This window comes from Colletotrichum lupini, chromosome 3 (assembly GCF_023278565.1).
Source record: "Colletotrichum lupini chromosome 3, complete sequence".
Lineage (NCBI taxonomy): Eukaryota > Fungi > Ascomycota > Sordariomycetes > Glomerellales > Glomerellaceae > Colletotrichum > Colletotrichum lupini.
Genome location: NC_064676.1, coordinates 6,864,168 through 6,881,317, shown reverse-complemented (window position 1 = coordinate 6,881,317; position 17,150 = coordinate 6,864,168). Strand labels below are relative to the sequence as shown.

The 17,150-nt window shown below is 53.7% G+C and overlaps 4 protein-coding genes across 4 annotated transcripts; 1 reads left to right on the top strand and 3 right to left on the bottom strand.

Moving 5' to 3' along the window:
• Positions 1 to 1,080: 1,080 nt before the first annotated feature.
• On the bottom strand, positions 1,081 to 1,803 carry CLUP02_06803 (methyltransferase; the record flags this gene model as incomplete). Its single annotated transcript, XM_049285800.1, has 1 exon — positions 1,081 to 1,803. The coding sequence occupies one exon, from the start codon at positions 1,801 to 1,803 to the stop codon at positions 1,081 to 1,083; it is 723 nt and encodes a 240-aa protein (XP_049142943.1).
• Positions 1,804 to 3,155: 1,352 nt separating this feature from the next.
• On the bottom strand, positions 3,156 to 5,298 carry CLUP02_06802 (TAM domain methyltransferase; the record flags this gene model as incomplete). Its single annotated transcript, XM_049285799.1, has 7 exons — positions 3,156 to 3,270; positions 3,345 to 3,973; positions 4,161 to 4,273; positions 4,418 to 4,436; positions 4,508 to 4,613; positions 4,773 to 4,903; positions 5,038 to 5,298. 7 exons carry the CDS (start codon positions 5,296 to 5,298, stop codon positions 3,156 to 3,158), a joined length of 1,374 nt encoding a protein of 457 aa, XP_049142942.1.
• Positions 5,299 to 7,098: 1,800 nt separating this feature from the next.
• Positions 7,099 to 7,569, bottom strand: CLUP02_06801 (uncharacterized protein; the record flags this gene model as incomplete). The annotated part of the gene is made up of 1 exon (XM_049285798.1): positions 7,099 to 7,569. One exon carries the CDS (start codon positions 7,567 to 7,569, stop codon positions 7,099 to 7,101), a length of 471 nt encoding a protein of 156 aa, XP_049142941.1.
• Positions 7,570 to 7,809: 240 nt separating this feature from the next.
• On the top strand, positions 7,810 to 16,071 carry CLUP02_06800 (beta-ketoacyl synthase domain-containing protein; the record flags this gene model as incomplete). The annotated part of the gene is made up of 7 exons (XM_049285797.1): positions 7,810 to 7,983; positions 8,053 to 8,197; positions 8,269 to 8,537; positions 8,691 to 9,483; positions 9,552 to 10,028; positions 10,098 to 15,157; positions 15,220 to 16,071. The coding sequence occupies 7 exons, from the start codon at positions 7,810 to 7,812 to the stop codon at positions 16,069 to 16,071; spliced, it is 7,770 nt and encodes a 2,589-aa protein (XP_049142940.1).
• Positions 16,072 to 17,150: the final 1,079 nt, after the last annotated feature.

Sequence of the window (17,150 nt, the reverse complement as noted above, 5' to 3'; positions counted from 1 at the left end):
TGGGTATATCGTAAGTGTGTTGGGGAATTAACACCCCCTAACAGAGTGGTGGAGATTTCCAGTCGGGAGTTTTCCTCTCGACGGTCTTCATTATCGATCAGGTTAAGCTGTTAGAAGCGCTCCTCGGCTCCAATTAGACAGATGCCGGACTGGACGAACAGAAGCTAATTTGCCTAGCACTCCAAGGGAAACTTGGCACTGAGTAGAAGAACAGGGTGCCTTTTCCAAGCAGTTCAAGTGTCGACCGACTGGGACAGCTGCAATGCGCAAGTATAGAAGGATATCTTCTGGATGACCCATTGGCAGGCGTAACTCCTGCTCTGAGCTCGAAAGACCTCATGCATGAACGACCTGCGTGCCTGAAGAAGGCTGGTAACAATTAGCAACTATGAAGTCGAACATTTGGTGGCTGAATACAACGCGAAACCAAAATCGATCTCAAGACTCACTCTATCATAGCTTCTTCAGCGCGAACTTGAAGGTCGGAGAGCACTGGCCCAGATGGTTCATGAATGTGAACAAAATGACTGAAAATTCAAGCTACGAGAACCATTTGCCGACGTTGGTATGGAGAGAGCGGGCTCTCGAATACTGGAATTGAAGGATCAGCTAAGTCGGATGGCGATACGCCGAATGTTGAACTTGATAATGTTGCGCCGAACACTTGCTGTTGGTGAAAAGTACTGAAAATGATGACCGTTGAGTCCAGTGACTTTAAACGCTATACTGAGGCCGGCAGTTATATCGTGGCGGGAGGAATCGGGAATCAATTAGTTGATGGAGTAGGGTTGACTGAATGCATCTGTATACCATGTTTCTGACCAGCATCATGGATAGAGCTCGATTTCATTACAAACATCACGCAGTTGTAATGATACGGGAGCTGAGGCAGTTCGCCTTTTCTCTCATCAAAGCAGCGACACGGAGTTTGTGTTTGAGGGACATACTACTTGAGTAAAGTAGGCTAGAGAATTCGGACTCTTTCTATTCTTGCTGAGGCTGATTGTTTACGTCCAGTCATGCACCCGTCTCATTAACTCATAACTCATGCAGCTATAGGTATCATATCCGTTCCAAATCTTAAACATCAAGAAGCGCCTTCCTGGGTTTCTTTGCCCTGAACAGCATCACCTGTCCAACAATCCACGTCTCAACCTCCTCGAACTCTTGATCCAACGCTTCTTGAATGTCCTCCTTCTTGTCGTCCCAGTTGTTGAAAACACCCCACCATTTGTTGTACCACCGGAGATAGAACTTAGTAAACCACCCAGTCGACTCATTTGGGCCCAGCACCGTGCAGCCGGTTAACACACCTTCCGGGCTCAACAACTCCTTGTACAAGCCAAATGCACGAAGCTTGGCCTTGCCGCCAGGCATGCAATGGAACAGATTAAACATGGAAATGGAGTCAAACCGCTCGCCGAGAAGCTGCTTCGGCGGCGGCTCCGTGACATCAGCCTCAACGCACTGAACCTCGGTGTTCGTCGTAACTGAGAGCACGCGGGTCTTTGCCGCGTTCAAAGGCGGCGCGGTGAGATCCAGCAGCGTAATACGCTGCTTGCTGGTGGCGCGGAACGGCCGCGCCAGGGCGGCTGCCGGGAACCAACCCGTAGCGACGCCAATGTCGAGGTGGTTGCGGGTGAAGTTTTCGCTGAAAAAGGGGAGAAGGAGTTTTTCCGTGCTGCAGCCCCAGACTTTTGACATATTGAAGCCTAGGACGTACTTGTCGTAGAAGATTGTGAGGAATGAGGGCGAGTAGACTGCGCCATAGGCCGCAGTGCGGTCTGCGCCGAGATCGGCCATAGTTGACGATGGCACTAATTAATCGTGGAATTGATTTAGAGAGGAGAGATTGGCAGCACGGGAGTGGGAATGAAGACGATTCGCTCAATTGCGCTTCGTTGGGTTGTCGTGACTCGCGAGTAAAGTCTGGTGGAAACAAAGTCCAAAGGGGCGGGAAAAGCCCTAGATCCTTCCGGCAATTGGGCAATTATCACCGTGTCGGTAACAACTCACCGATAGTATGCCACCGAGCGCTTACCGTGGCTATTCAGTTTACTTGCGCTTGAATCCTATTCCGAGCTTCCCTCACTATGAAGCATGGGTTGCTCTATTGTTCAACTCTGCGTTAACAAGAGTACTTTGTGTCGGAATTGGCCAATGAGAACTTGCGGGACGGAGTCTGTTCCGTCCTGAATTCTGCAGCAACAACTAATGCATCCTTCGGTATCCGTACCCAGAACCAAGTGGTTCTGTCATATGCAAGGTGGTGGGTTAATTGCCGGCTTCCCTTCTGCTTCTGGCAAACGCTCAAAGTCTTCTACGTATGTCATGACTGCCTTGTTGGCGCTAGAGTAGTTGGCAAGGAGAACTATCATCTTCGTGCTCGTTAATGTTCATATCGGATTACCTATCTATTGGCCCCGGTCTGCAGAGTAAGGGTTTAAATCCCTCAGATGACCCCCGTAAGAGCCGGTTAGACCATATCATATCAGCTCATACTTCCCCACGCAGGCGAATATGCATGTGACATGTAGGAATGCCGGCCTGGAATCAACTGAGGGGGCTTGAATGGTCTGTATGGCCTCAACTGGCACCACTGATCTGCGGGAGTGCTGGTGCCTCGAGAAGATAGGCTCATAGGACCCTTTTAGAACCCCCCCCCCCCCTCATAATCCTTCTTCCTGCGGTGCCTGCGCGCGTCGAGTCGCCTGACTGCGCCGCAATCCTGCATATCAAGCCCTGGAAATCCTGTGGCAGTCTATTGATCCTGGCATGCGGGCACTGCGGGGTGGCTGTGCCGATGAAAAACGCAGCGTCTTATCGCTTAAGCGAAGAGAAAACAAGTCCCGCGCAAAGCAGAAAATTGCCCGTCGGTGGGGAGTAAATCGCTTGCGTTCATCAACAAGATGCGGTATTTGCCTCAATTCGACAACCTACATGTTCGGAAACACGTACCTACATGCAAATTATGGGACTGTTCCTGCTGGAAATCAAGAATATGGAATGGCTGGAAACCTCAACTATATTGATAATGGAACCGGAAGATTCCTTTGATGATAAAATTGCTCGCTTGCCTTGCAAACGCTCAATGGTGGTATGATAATCCCAAACCCCTTGTAAAAACATCACCCATTTTTAGACGCCGTTTCCCACTACCCATGTGAACTGACATTGGACACCGACATTTGAGCTGCCGAGCGAGATGAGCTCGCCAACGATGCGGACGATGATGCACCGCTACGTGGCTTCCGACAGTATATCGTAAGCCTGATATCAGATTGTGATTGTCAGTTATGATTCAGGACCTCCTCCGACCTTGCCTGACTCCAGAGATAACTTACAGCGTCATGAACGAATGGTAGTTCGTATCATCAATCTCCTTGCGGACCTTCTTAACCAATGCAAGAACCTGGGCCTCGGACCAGCCTAGACCAATAGTAAAAACAGGGACACTTAGCGGCTCGATGATGGCATTCCAATTGCTGGACATCATGGTACCGAACCGCTGACACTTCTTACCCGGGTAGCACGCGTTCGTAGGAGCAGCGTGCTTCGTCAACTTCATCCTCTCAAACCCTGACTTCTCCAAGATGGGCTGATATTGTGAGACGTAGTGCATGGAGCGGCCCATATTCTGAAGACCCTGTTGGAGAAGCATGTTCCACTTGTGAAATGCTGTCCCCTCTAGTGAGTGATCTGGGGATACGAGGATCGCGATCCATTCGCTGAACTCGACCCAGCCCCCAGGGTTGAGGTGGCGATAGATGGAGTCAACGAACTTTTCCTTTTCCACGATATCGCCTAGCATACGGACATGGATGAAGTCGAACTGTCTGCCGATGTTCCAGTCGGTAGTTATATCCATGATCTTGAACTGACAGTTGGACACGTTATATGGAGGGCGCACTTTCTCAATATCGACGCCCATCACGGCACAGTTTGGGTTCTTCTTGGCTGTTGCGGCGGTCAACTGGCGTTAGCGTGAACTTCCCGGTGTTATAATACCCCGTAGGCATTAACAGGAGCGACTTGCCATATTCCTACATGAGGCTAGTTAGCGAGTCATTCCGTGATACCAGACTAGTTACATCATTTATGCGGGAAAAGGTGAGGGTAGGGGGCGTTGCGAAGTGACTGATGATGAGAAGGTAACGCACTAATGCCCATAGCCCTGGCCCCGTGCCTACGTCGAGGGCGGCCCTGGCCTTGACGACTGGGCCCAAGTGGAGTCTGTGGTCGAAGAGTTCGGCAATGATCTGGTGTTGGAGGACTGCGGATTCCTGGTTAGCGACAAGGCAGGTCTTGGTCTAGACGCTCCAGATCCTGCAGGAAGCGCAAGATGCATGTGTAGGTGAAGAGCTAGGTGGCCGTGAACTCAAGGACCGGTGGGCCACGGTGAAGGATGCTTGCTGACCATTTCTGTCTTGTTCTTCCTGGCGGATTGGTAAGACGGGTTAGCATCGGGGCAACCTGCATCAAAGGATGATAGTTGAGTAAAGCGTACCTTGGTGTTTGGCACGAAGCCGAAGCGCTTTCCGGTTTTGGCAAACTTATTGAAGATAGACTGGAAGATGGACGACTTGCCCGTCTTGATCTTTGATTTGCTGGAACTGCTACTGCACGGATGGTTCGGAAGGTCAGAATGTCGCAGGAAAAGAAAGCGTGGCCGATGAGATGGCGAGGGAAAGTGAGAATGAGAATAAACATGAAACACAATGAAGAAAAAAACAATGAAAGACATTATCGTCGGATGAGAATGAGAGGCTCACTTTGTTACCGCCCGGAGACTCTGACCCGGCGTCGGGTCGCTGTCCGATCCGTCGTCTGAATCGGACCCTCCCGCCCAGACGGCCTCGTTCACTTCATCGGAGGTCGGGCTCGGGTGATCCTCGGGATACTCCTATTTGCGGCATGAGATTCAAGAGCTTTGGTTAAGCCTGCATTACCACCTGGATCTGTAGGCGCCGGCGACAACATGACAGTTGCCACGGTCCACGGAGGGGTCAATGTCTCATAGACCGAAGAAGTACGTACGTCTTGTTCGCCTGACTGCATCGACGGCCTCGTTGATGGCGGCGTGCGCGGCCTGCTGTCTGTGGAAAAGTTGCGGGTACGTTCGGACGACGAACTAGCGGTGAGCAGCGTCGATGTGGAGGCGGCCGAGATGCTGTTGGCGGCCGTTGGAGGACGGGTCGGCTGGTGCCGTCCCACGGGAGAGCCAGAACCGACTGAGCTCAAGCTGCTACCACCGCTTTTGCGAAGCCGCTGTTGGTTGTAGAACCTGTCCATCAACATGCGGTCCGCTCCGAGCGAGACCGTGGTGGGCAAGGGGGAAGGGTAGAAGGGAGCGGTGCGCGCTTCGGGACTGGAGGAGGGGGAATTCGGGAAACTGGGGGGGTCCAAGTTAAATGCCGGGCCAAAGACGCAATGCACAAACCAAGAGAGTTGCAGGTCAGCAAGGCTCGACGATAGGCGGGCTTTTACTCTGGTCTCCGTATAACGCAAGGGGGAAGAAAGAAGGTTACCAGTAGCAATGAGTGTAGGAAGAGAGTGATAGACAAGCAACCGGCAAGAAAGAGGGTGCGGCGGGATAGGATAGACAAGGTCGTCCCATGAACCAGAAGCGGTTCGTCTTGTTTTTTCATTTCTGGGGGAAACTGAATCAAAACGGGCTAGGGCAACAGTTTATTTTTTGGGCAAAGGTGCAAAGGTCCCCAACCCAAGGTGGCCATGCCATGCCATCATCTCCCGGACACTGCCGTGTTTGAACGGCCCCTGTCTTGTGTCGCTTCTCCCTTTCCATCCCTTGCCGCTAAAACAGAAAAACCTTGTACGGATGGCGAGCTGGTTTGGTAAGCCCTCGTACTTCGCGTAGCCGTGTCGCTGCTAAGTGCTAATATCTGCGGGGCTTTTGTCGGCGCTTTATCAGAATCAGTGGTAATGTGCCCGGATGGGCAGACAACTCTGGCTCTCTGGACTCTTCCCCGGGCCTGTCATAGTCCAAGGAAACGTTGCGGAAACCCTCGCGAAATCGCAACCCAGTCTATAGTCGTCATGTCACGCGACGCTGGCGACGTCGGCAGCGTTGGAAAAGAAACAACGGACATTTCTGGCATGGGCTCTTCTGTGCCAGTGATGAGAAAGGGGAAGCAAACATTGTATATCAAGGCGGATTTATCAATTCTGTCAGAAATCTCCTTATCAGAGCGCAAACTTCTTCCTCGCATTCACAGCCATCACACACTTTCCATGTTCCAACGCGGCCCAACGCCTTGGACCGGCAGCTAAAACCTGTCATCCTCCTAGTCATGACCTTGCATTTTCTTATGGAGCGGGAGCCGTGAGACCCAAGGGGGCCACTGGCTGGCAACCAGCACAACCCCTGTCGCCGAGCAGTCCAGGGTTCGGCAGCTGGGACGCCATCGTGTGGGATCGACTCTGACGCCTGAGTCTGCCTGCTTACACGGCACTGAGTCAAGGTCTCTGCCATGATACCGCCTTCCAGAATCCAGAAGCAATGATTCGCCCAAGCGCATCCTGGCAGACTATCGCAACGATCGTCATCGGATCTCCGGGATCCGGCTCCCGATCCAGGCAATCATTGCAGAAGTGCAGCGAGGTATTCGTCGAAAAGGGGGAAGAAGCAGCCAAGAGGAACAGCTCATCGTTTGCTCGAGCATGCACTGATGCAGTCTATGCTCGACTATTGGATTTGGGCAGTTGGCAACTTGGCTTCACGTGGTGCCGAAGAACTGCAACCGAAACAAAATGGGAAAACCAACAGCAATCTCCCGTGGCCCCCCACCCCTCTTACTTCGTAAGCACCTTAAACTGCAAAATGTGTGCGAGACCCTGTGCACCTCGAGTCTTGACTTGGTCATCATTGTCGCCGTACTTTCCAAGAGGGGTCAGACCGATCCCGAGTTGAGCGAGCTTGGGAGAAGCGAGAGAGAACGAGAGACAGGGGCGCATGCACACTGCGGGCCAACCACACAGGAAGCCCGGTCGAAATCAGCCCGAGGAATCTTGTGTAATTTGTGTTCCACCGGTCCCCTGTATCTGGGCCCGATGGATGTCTCGCCTGCACTAACACGTCTACTTGAACAGCTCCCGGGGTCTAAAGTACGGCATGCCAAGACGGAGCGATAAATGAACTCTGTGGAACGCGGAACGCAAAGCTTCGCAGTTACCTAACGAACGGGTGTGCCCATCGGGAATCGCCATTGTCTTCCCAGCCTCGTGACCTTGTACGGGTACGAAAATCATCGACGTAGCCACCCTTGAGCCACCCTTCTCGACCGCATGTACCATAATGAACCACGTATCTGTTATATCTCCTCCCCTTCTATCCGGGACCCTTGTCTTATTCTTCATGCACCATGTTTTGTTGGAAGAGAAACTCCAGTCAAAGTGCGAAGCTTGTTGGAGCCATCTCCGTGCTTGGTGCATCGCAAGTTCGCCAACATGACGCGTGTGGCCTCTTCTTTCCGACCAGGGTTTGAGTGAATTTGCTTGTCGAGGTTGACGCCAGAAATATCTGATAGCTAGCTCCGGAGTAGTCCACATGAATAGTGGAAGAGGGGAAACCAAGTGGTGGATTCTTTCTAATAATGCTACTATCTCGCTGGAGCCCTGATCCAGGTTCTGGTCTTGTCCTAAGGATTTCGTTCCATGTCTCAATTCACTTCCCCGACTCCCACCATCCCTCAAACTCTCACCGTAGCTCACCGCACGGACCTGAGTAGATCAATAGTATCGAAACACTAGACGAAAAAGAGAGCCCCCAAGCCCTGTACGGTATACATCATGGGAGATCCCATCGCCATTGTTGGGCTCAGCGCGAGGCTTCCAGGGGACGGCGATACGCCAGAGCGGTTCTACGAGTCGTTACTCGCCGGGAGGTCAGCTCGCACGGAAGTCCCGCGGGAGAGATACAATGCAGAGGCATTTTGGCATCCGGATGCCGACAGGAGCGGCGCCGTGCGTGTTCCCGCTCCGCGTTATGCAAAGTTTATGCGACGAAAACTGACTTGCAGCGCTTTAATTTAGACACGAGTCCGTCATGGCCACTTTCTCAAGGGCAGCATATCAGCATTTGACGCGCCGTTTTTCTCTATCACACCCACAGAAGCACGAAGTATCGATCCGCAACAGCGAGGAATGTTGGAGAGTGTATACAAGGCTCTCGAAAATGGTACGAAGAGACATCCAAATTCTCGATTTTGCGATATTTGAAGTTGGCTTGAATACTGACTTTTCACGAAGCCGGAATACCTCTCGATACCGTTGCCGGAACCCAGACCGGCGTATACGTCGGCTGCTTCACGGCCGATTACAATGATCACATAGCGAAAGACTTGGATATTCCGAATAAATACTCAGCCCTGGGCACAGTAGCCAGTATGCTCAGCAACAGAGTCTCGTGGTTCTTCGACTTTCGGGGCCCGAGTGTAACAGTAGACACGGCCTGCTCAAGCAGTCTGGTGGCCGTGCACGAAGCATGCATGAGTCTCAAACTTCGTGAAGTCAACATGGTGAGGCTCTTTTTCTCATGCATGTAATTTCACCAAAGTCCCTTTCATCTCCAGGGGCGGTGACACTGAAGCCAACCAAACCACGCCCCTCCTCCTCTCCCCCGCCGTCTGCAAGCCGGGCTCTTGGCTAACCACCCCGTCATCATGTACTAGGCCGTCGTGGGCGGGTGCAACCTTATCCTGACTCCCGAGATGACACTAAAGCTAGACGCGGCGGGCGTTCTGGGTCCGGACGGCAAGTCATACAGCTTTGACCACCGGGCCAACGGATACTCCCGCGGCGAAGGGTTCGGGGCCCTGGTCTTAAAGCGGGTATCGGATGCCATTCGGGACGGGGACGTCATCCGCGCCGTCATCCGGAACTCTTCCACGAACCAGGACGGCCGATCGCCCGGCATCACGCAGCCGACGAAAAGGGGCCAGGTCGCGCTCATCAAGCACGTCTACGAGCGGGCCAACTTGGACCCTTCGCTCACGCGGTTCGCCGAGGCCCATGGCACGGGTACTCCCGTGGGCGATCCCATAGAGGCGAGCGCCCTTGCTGAGATCTTTGCGCCTCATCGGTCTGCGGACGAGCCGCTGTACGTGGGTGCGCTGAAGAGCAATGTTGGACACTTGGAGGGCGCTGCGGGCGTAGCGGCCGTGATCAAGGGTGTCTTGACGCTAGAAAGCGGCGTTATTCCCGGGAACATTTGGTTCGAGAAGCGCAACCCAAAGATCCAGGACGCGTGGAACTTGAGGTTTCCCACGAAACCAACGGCGTGGCCGCAGCGTGGCCTGCGCCGCATGTCGGTGAACTCATTTGGCGTTGGTGGCAGTAATGCCCACGTAGTGATGGATGATGCGCTCCATTTCCTCAAGAGCTTCCGTCTGGTCGGGAACCATCGCACGGAGACGATCCCCAAGATTCCCAGACAACTAGACGCACCTTTAGTGAATGGGACGGGTAAGTTTTTATTCTTATTACGCCAGGCTCGATGGGCACACGCTGACGTTTCTGTCACAACGACACAGGCCGCGTTAATGGATTCCACCGCCCATCGGATAGCGGGATCCATCTAGACGATTTTGACACTGAAGACGCCCCACGTCTCTTTGTCTTGTCGGCAAACGACCAGGATGCCGTTTCTCGGTTACGAGACGGATACAGGGACTATCTTGCAACGAAAGCGGCCCAGATCGTCGGAGAATCCGCCCAGTTGCGGTTTTTGAGGGACCTAAGCTACACACTGGCCTGTAGGCGGACCCGTCATTCCTGGAGGACGTTTAGTATCGCCAGCTCGCCGGCACAGTTAGAAAAGTCTCTCGAGGGGAATGCGGCTACTCCCATACGAGCAAAGACCAACCCGCGGCTTGCGTTTGTCTTTACTGGCCAGGGAGCGCAATGGGCGACGATGGGCATGGACCTGTTGGCGTACCGCGCCTTTCAAGAGAGTCTTTTGGCGGCTGATCGGTATCTTAATGATCTCGGTTGTAATTGGTCCTTAACGTGTAAGTCTTGTCGTCCAACATTTTGGACCAGTGGTGTGAGACCTCGTACTGATTATCGTCGAAAACTAGTCGAATTATCAAAGTCAAAGACTTCCTCTCGAATTAACGACCCCGAATTCTGCCAACCCATATGCACTGCTCTGCAGGTTGCCATGGTTGACCTTCTCTCCACTTGGGGCGTCTACCCACATGCCATCACGGGACATTCATCCGGTGAAGTCGCCGCAGCCTACGCCGCTGGCGCAATCTCACGACAAGCAGCCTGGAAAATCGCCTACTTCCGCGGTAAGCTGAGCGCCAAGCTCGCGCGCTCAGCTTCTCGGCCGAGTACGGGCATGGCTGCCGTCGGTCTGAGCAAAGCCGCCACGCAAGACGCCATCGATCGCGTGAACCAGCAACTTGGCGGCGAAGGTACCCTAGAAATTGCTTGCATGAACAGCGTGAATAGTCATACCGTCAGCGGTGATGCTGAAAAGATTGACGCCCTGGTCCAGCTGCTCAGCGCCGAAAAGGTGTTCGCGAGGAAGCTCAACGTCGAGATTGCGTACCATTCGCAGTACATGAAGGCCATGGCTGATGAGTACCTGGAGGCCATGGGAGATCTTCAACAGGGTGCTTTGAGAAGCTCTGTGAAGCCTCGGTTCTACTCTTCGACGATGGGAGTGCCAATACTCCCCTCGCAACTTCGACGACCTGAGTACTGGGTCAAGAACTTGGTATCGCCAGTCCGGTTTACCGAGTCGGTCACAGAGATGCTCAAGGGTTCTGAAGTACCCAAGATCAACGGACATGTTGACGGACATGTCAATGGTCTCGTCAACGGATTTGTCAATGGCCACGTGAATGGTGCTGTGAACAGTGACTGTGAAGAGGAATTCCCCTTCGAACCCATCACCGACTTCTTGGAAATTGGCCCTCACAGCGCTCTCAAGGGACCGCTCTTCAGCACAGTCAAACAGGTCCACGGCAACGCCAAGGTTGACTATCACTCCCTTCTTATCCGACAGAAGCCGGGCGTCGAGACTGCACTGGAATCCGTCGGAAATCTCTTCTGCCACGGCTACAATGTCAACCTGGCGCAGGTCAACGACGCAGACGAGCCTCATGGGCCAAAGCCACTCATGCTCACCAATCTGCCCTCTTACCCTTTTGACCACTCGAAAGAGTACTGGGTACAGAGCACGTTGAGCGACGACTACCGCAAGAGACCTGTGGGCCGGCACGAGCTACTTGGAGCTCCAATGGCGGGTTTCAACGAGAATAATGCGGTGTGGCGCAATTACATCCGACTTTCGGAGAATCCCTGGATCGAAGATCACAAGGTCTCTGGAGATGTCTTATACCCTGCGGCCGGTATGCTTGTCATGGCTATCGAGGCGAGCCGGCAGATTGCCGATAAGAGCAAGGCCTTGAAGGGGTTCAGACTGAGAGATGTGTCATTCAAGCGGGCCCTGCGAGTACCCGATGATGCCAATGGTGTCGAATCTCAGTTTTACCTCCGTCAGCACCGGGAGAACAGCCACTCCGTTGTTTCGACATGGCGAGAATTCCAGCTCTGGACCATGCAAGATGGCGCGTGGAGGGAGCACTGCCACGGTTTCGTGCAGACTGAGTACGAGTCGGGTGATCGACTCGCACTCAGGGGACCTGAAGAGAGCATTCATGATGGCTGTGCGACGGAGACTTCTGTCGACAAGCTGTATCGCAGCTTCGCGGATTCTGGGTTGAACTTTGGCCCAACCTTCCAGACTCTGAGCGACGTCCGTCTTGGACAAGACCTTAGCATGGTAGCAACGCTCCATTCTTCAGTGGACAAGATCGAGAAGTCGATGCCACACCAGTATGTCCAGCCGCACTTGGTGCACCCAGCTACTCTCGATGGCGTCGTACATGCCAATCTCGTCGCTCTGGTCTTCAGCTCCAAATACGCCGGGGCAACCAGAGTGCCCACGTACCTGGCTGATGGCTGGATTTCGGCGCGATCGAGCCTGTCTCATTACTCATACAGTGTGTCTGCTGACACTCGAGTCAAAGGGCGCAGCGAGGTGGTCTCGGACGTGAGGGCTACACATCTGGAACAAGGTGACGAGATGGTACAAATGTCTGGCCTTGTCTTCAAGACTATCTCGAATGGGCCGTCCAAGGACAACTCTCAGGCGATGGTTCATCCGGCTTTCAACGTATCCTGGAAGCCTGATCCGAATTTCCTGACGAAGCAGCAGGCTTCACAACTTTTCCAGCTGCCTCTAACGCAGGAGGATGACCCATCTACCTGGATGCTGGACTGCGAGGCGCTGTGCCTTGCTTACATGCACCGTTGCGTAAAATCTCTTACCCAAGAGTCCATCGGCAAGATGACCTGGTACCACCAGCGATACGTCAAGTGGTTCCAACACGTCGCCCGTCAGCACTCGGACGGTCCCGCAAGTGAGAGTATTGAACAACTCGAAGCCAAAGTCTTGAATGGCAACGCATCGGAAGGTAAGCTTATCATCGCCGTCGGCCAGGCCCTCTCGAGTATCCTCACCGGAGACCGCGATCCCTTGGACGTCATCTTCAAAGATAAGCTGGCAGAGGATGTCTACAGCAACGGTCTCGGCTCTAAGAGATGCTACGCTCAGCTTTGTAGCTACCTCGACATCATGGCGCACAAGAACCCTAACATGGAAATCCTCGAGATTGGCGCCGGCACAGGTGGCGCCACGCGTCCTGCCATGGCGACGTTGACACGAGACAGCGGACGTCGGTACGGGCACTACGATTTCACCGACATCTCGCCGTCGTTCTTCGAACAAGCCAAGGAAAACTTCAAGGATGAGGTCGGACGAATGGGATTCCGCGTGCTCAATGTCGAGAATGACCCCCTGAGCCAGGGCTTCGAGGCCGACAAGTATGATCTCATTATTGCGGCGAACGTCTTGCACGCTACGAAGAAGATTGACGAGACCCTCGTCAATGCTAGGAAGTTGCTCAAACCTGGCGGAAAGCTTCTCCTCTTTGAGATCACCAACACTGAGATCCTGCTGGGAAGCTTCTGCTTCGGCACGCTGCACGGGTGGTGGCTTTCAGAGGACAAGGACCGTGTCTGGGGTCCGTTGATGTCTCCCAATTCATGGGATACCCATCTTCGAGCTTCTGGTTTCAGTGGGCTTGATGCTGTCTTTGACGATTTCGCTTCATCCCCGCATCAGATGAGCTCGATCCTGGTGTCCAGTAACCCTTCAACGGAAATAGTGGCATGCTCTCCTTCATCGTACTACATTCTGACCAGCGAGTCGCCCACTCAGACCGAGCTGGCAGCGAAGGTCGTGCAATCAATCGGTCAAGGAGGTGGTTGCGAAATCGCAACTATCACGTCCTTGGCTGACAAGAGCCTGGCTAGCGCGACGTGTGTGGTACTCTCCGAACTGGACCATGCTGCTTTGAAGGATATGGACGAGGAGACCTTTAACAGCTTCAAGCGCGTACTGACCAAGAGCAAAAATATCCTTTGGGTGACTCGTGGCGGTACGTCCACTGCGCCCGACCCGGATTCCGAGTTGGTAACCGGCCTGGCTAGAGTGGTTCGCTCAGAGAGGCCAGATGTCAACTTCCTCACTCTCTCTTTCGAACAGAATGCCGACGAAGAGCTCATTGCCGCCAGGTGCGTCCAGGTTCTTGCAGCAGAACAAGACAGCGTCGAGAACTCATTCAGGGTGATTGACGACGTGGTTCACGTATCTCGCCTCGTCGAGGCAGATTACATGACCGATCACATTCAAAACCAGACTGGCATCGTGAGCATTGAGAACAAGCTTTTGAAAGACGAAGCCTCTCGTTCGCTGCACCTTCAGGTCGGAGACGTTGGCCAACTTGACTCACTTCGCTTCGTGGAAGACGCTCTGACCGACACACCACTTGGAGACCACGATGTCGAGTTCAAGGTCATGGCTTGTGGAGTGAGCACCAGTGACGTCTCCGCAGTCCTCGGCAAGGCAGAAGACTCGCCTCTGGGTCTAGAGGCTTCTGGCATAGTCACAAAGTCTGGGCCTGCCTCTAGGTTCCAGGTTGGGGACAAGGTCTTTGGACTCGCGGTGTCGGGCACCATGAAGACCCATGTTCGATCTACGGACGGCTTGCTCGCGAAGCTGCCTGATGGAGTGTCGTTCGCTGATGGCGCGGTCTTGCCCGTCGACTACACAACGGCCTACGCTGTCCTCTGCGAGTTCGGCTCCATCCGTGAGGGCAACTCTGTCATGGTACACGGCGCATGTTCTAGTATCGGAAAGGCATTCGTGCAGGTCGCTCAGCTTCAAAAAGCTGAGGTGTACACAACCGTGAGGAATCAGTCAGAGCGAGAGGAACTGGTCAAGCGATGCGGTATCCCGGAAGATCACGTCTTCAGCAGCCGTGACTTTTCAATGCGGTCTGCACAGCAGAAGCTGGCCAAGGGGCGTGGCATTAATGTTCTTATTACGGTGGTCGATGACCTTAACGACGGTGTCATCGACTGCATCGCACCATTCGGACGCATTGTTTACATCGGCTCAGTTGACGGAATCTCTAACACACGTGTCCCGCGAGGCCGCAACATCCGTCTCGAGTCCTTCGATCTTACATCTTGCCTCGCATTCGACCTGACCCGCACCGAGACCATGTTCCAGCACATGGTCGACATTGTCTTTGCCAACTGGAAGAATATCAGCCGCCCCTCGCCAACCGCGATCTATAGCTTCTCCCAGGTCGGCGATGCGTTTCGTCGGACGCAGTCTGAAGATCAGGATACCGTCAAGATCGTTCTCGAACCACGCGACGACGACATGATACCCGTCGTGCCGAGCCGGAAGTCCCTTAGCAGCTTCGATCCCCAGGCGTCGTACGTAATTGTTGGAGGTCTAGGTGGACTTGGGAGGTCCGTCGCGCGATGGATGGCCTGTCGAGGGGCCAAGAACCTCATCCTCCTTTCGAGACGTGGCGCAGTGGAGAAAGCTGCAATTGAGCTGCTTTCTGAGCTCGAGGCTGTGTGTGATAATGTGGTCACTCCGGCCTGCGATGTGACGGATGCCGGTGCTCTACAAACTGTTCTGGCTGAGCTTGCTACTACCCTTCCTCCCATCAAGGGATGCATCCAAGGTTCCATGGTGCTCCAAGTAAGTTGAATAACTGATGCTCTGTTCTGCTCGAAGGGTCGTCGATACTAATCTGCATAAAGGACAATCTTCTCGAGAACATGTCGCTCGACAATTGGAAGGCAGCCGTACAGCCCAAGGTGCAGGCATCCTGGAACCTGTATAACGCCCTCGGCGACAAGATGGACTTCTTCGTCTTCCTCTCGTCGACTGTGGGAGTGACAGGAAGCCCCGAGCAGGCCAACTACGCCGCAGGAGGAACATTCCAAGACGCTTTTGCGCATCATCTCGTCTTTAAGGGCGTCAACGCCGTTTCGATAGACCTTCCGATCATCCGTGGCGTTGGTTACGTGGCAGAGAAGCCAGAACTCTGGGACTACCTCTCATCTGCAGGATGGACTCACATCACCGCGGACGAGCTCTATGCTGTGCTAGATTATCATTGCCGCCCGGCTAGTGCTGTTACATCCCAGGAAACGACGAGGGCGCAAGTTATCCCTCGCCTCTGGCTGCCGCAAGAGACAGCTGCGGAGGGGTACCAGACGCAGACGTGGGGAGAAGATCCTCTGTTTAGCCACCTGCGACTCACAGAGACGGACGATGCAGAGAGAGGAGATGATGCGAACAAGGGCATCAACCACAAAGCACACCTGCAATGCGCGTCTTCACTGGAAGAAGCCGAGAAGATTGTGCTCGACGCTCTCCTTCTCAAGATTGCGCGGATGCTCAGCATCGACGCGCTCAATCTTGAGACATCCAAACCGCTTCACGCGTACGGCATCGACTCGCTGACGGCGGTTGAGCTCCGGTCATGGCTGATGAAGGAGCTTGGGGCAGAGGTATCTGTCTTTGACATTACGAATAACTCGAGCATCGCGCAATTGGCGGTGCTCGCTACGAAGAAGAGCAGTCTCAGGCAGCGATTTGCTGATTAGTAACCGAGACCGAGTTGCTTTGGCGGCCTCAAGTTTTTGTGTTTTCTCTAGGCGATTTCTTCGGCGCGGGTGGCTTTTTTGCTGGAGTTTGGATACTAGGGGGTCCTCTGCTGTGCTCTGCTTCTCTGGTTGATTTATTCCTCATTTTTCGATCCTCTGCTTTTGTTTCGCGTCTTTTCTGCCTGTTATGATTGATGAGACATGATTAAGTTTGCATTGTACTCAATGTCACGGCCTCTGGGGAGTACAACTGTTGTTCTGTTTGGCATCTTGATTATCATCTCGAATAGGCTAAATAACGCAATTGACTTTGACGTTTGCTCGGTTTCCAGGGGCCAGGCCCGTAGCAAAAAATGTGTAAAAAGTGCATGTTCTGTGTTGGTAACTTGGTACCGACCAGAAGTGCAGCTAGCCACCACCTTGGACAGCAGATTGGTGCTGAAAACCTGAAAGGTGCATCAACAAGCGGCAAGCCCGGTGCCAGACTCGCCGAACATTCCGGGTCAGCTGGGAGATGCGTTGCGGTGTTTTCCGATCTCAAGGCCCGGGGTTTCGTCCATGGAGATGGCCCCGAGCTGGCTAGAGCTGGCAGGTCACAAGCGGGCGAAGGAAACGGAAACTTCCTCAGCACTGAACGGAGTCTCGGTGAATTGGTCTGTGAAGACGGGAGACGGACCGCCGATGTGCCCGATCTGCGGCATGGGGTTACCTACAATAGCCCAGCTGGACTGCCGAGGTTTTGTCGCCCGAGCACTCCGTTCAGGCCTGGGTCCCGAGCAACAATCCGGTTGTTGCGTCTTCGGAAGACTCTGGAAGCCTGGAAGAGGTCATTTGAGTCTCGAGTTACCACGGTTGCCAAGGCATACGACAGGCTTTGTGACTGAAAGACGGAGACAAAGATGTCCAGTGAATGGAGACCCTGGATGGGGGGGGATAATGGCAATTCCCTTGGACCCCAGAAAGAACATTGAACGGAACCGGGATCTCTGAAACTCGAATGGCATTTGTTCCATTCTGCCTCGCCCCCAATGGAACCAGATGAATGCGCGTAACAGGCCACCAGGCCAGCCACTATACGC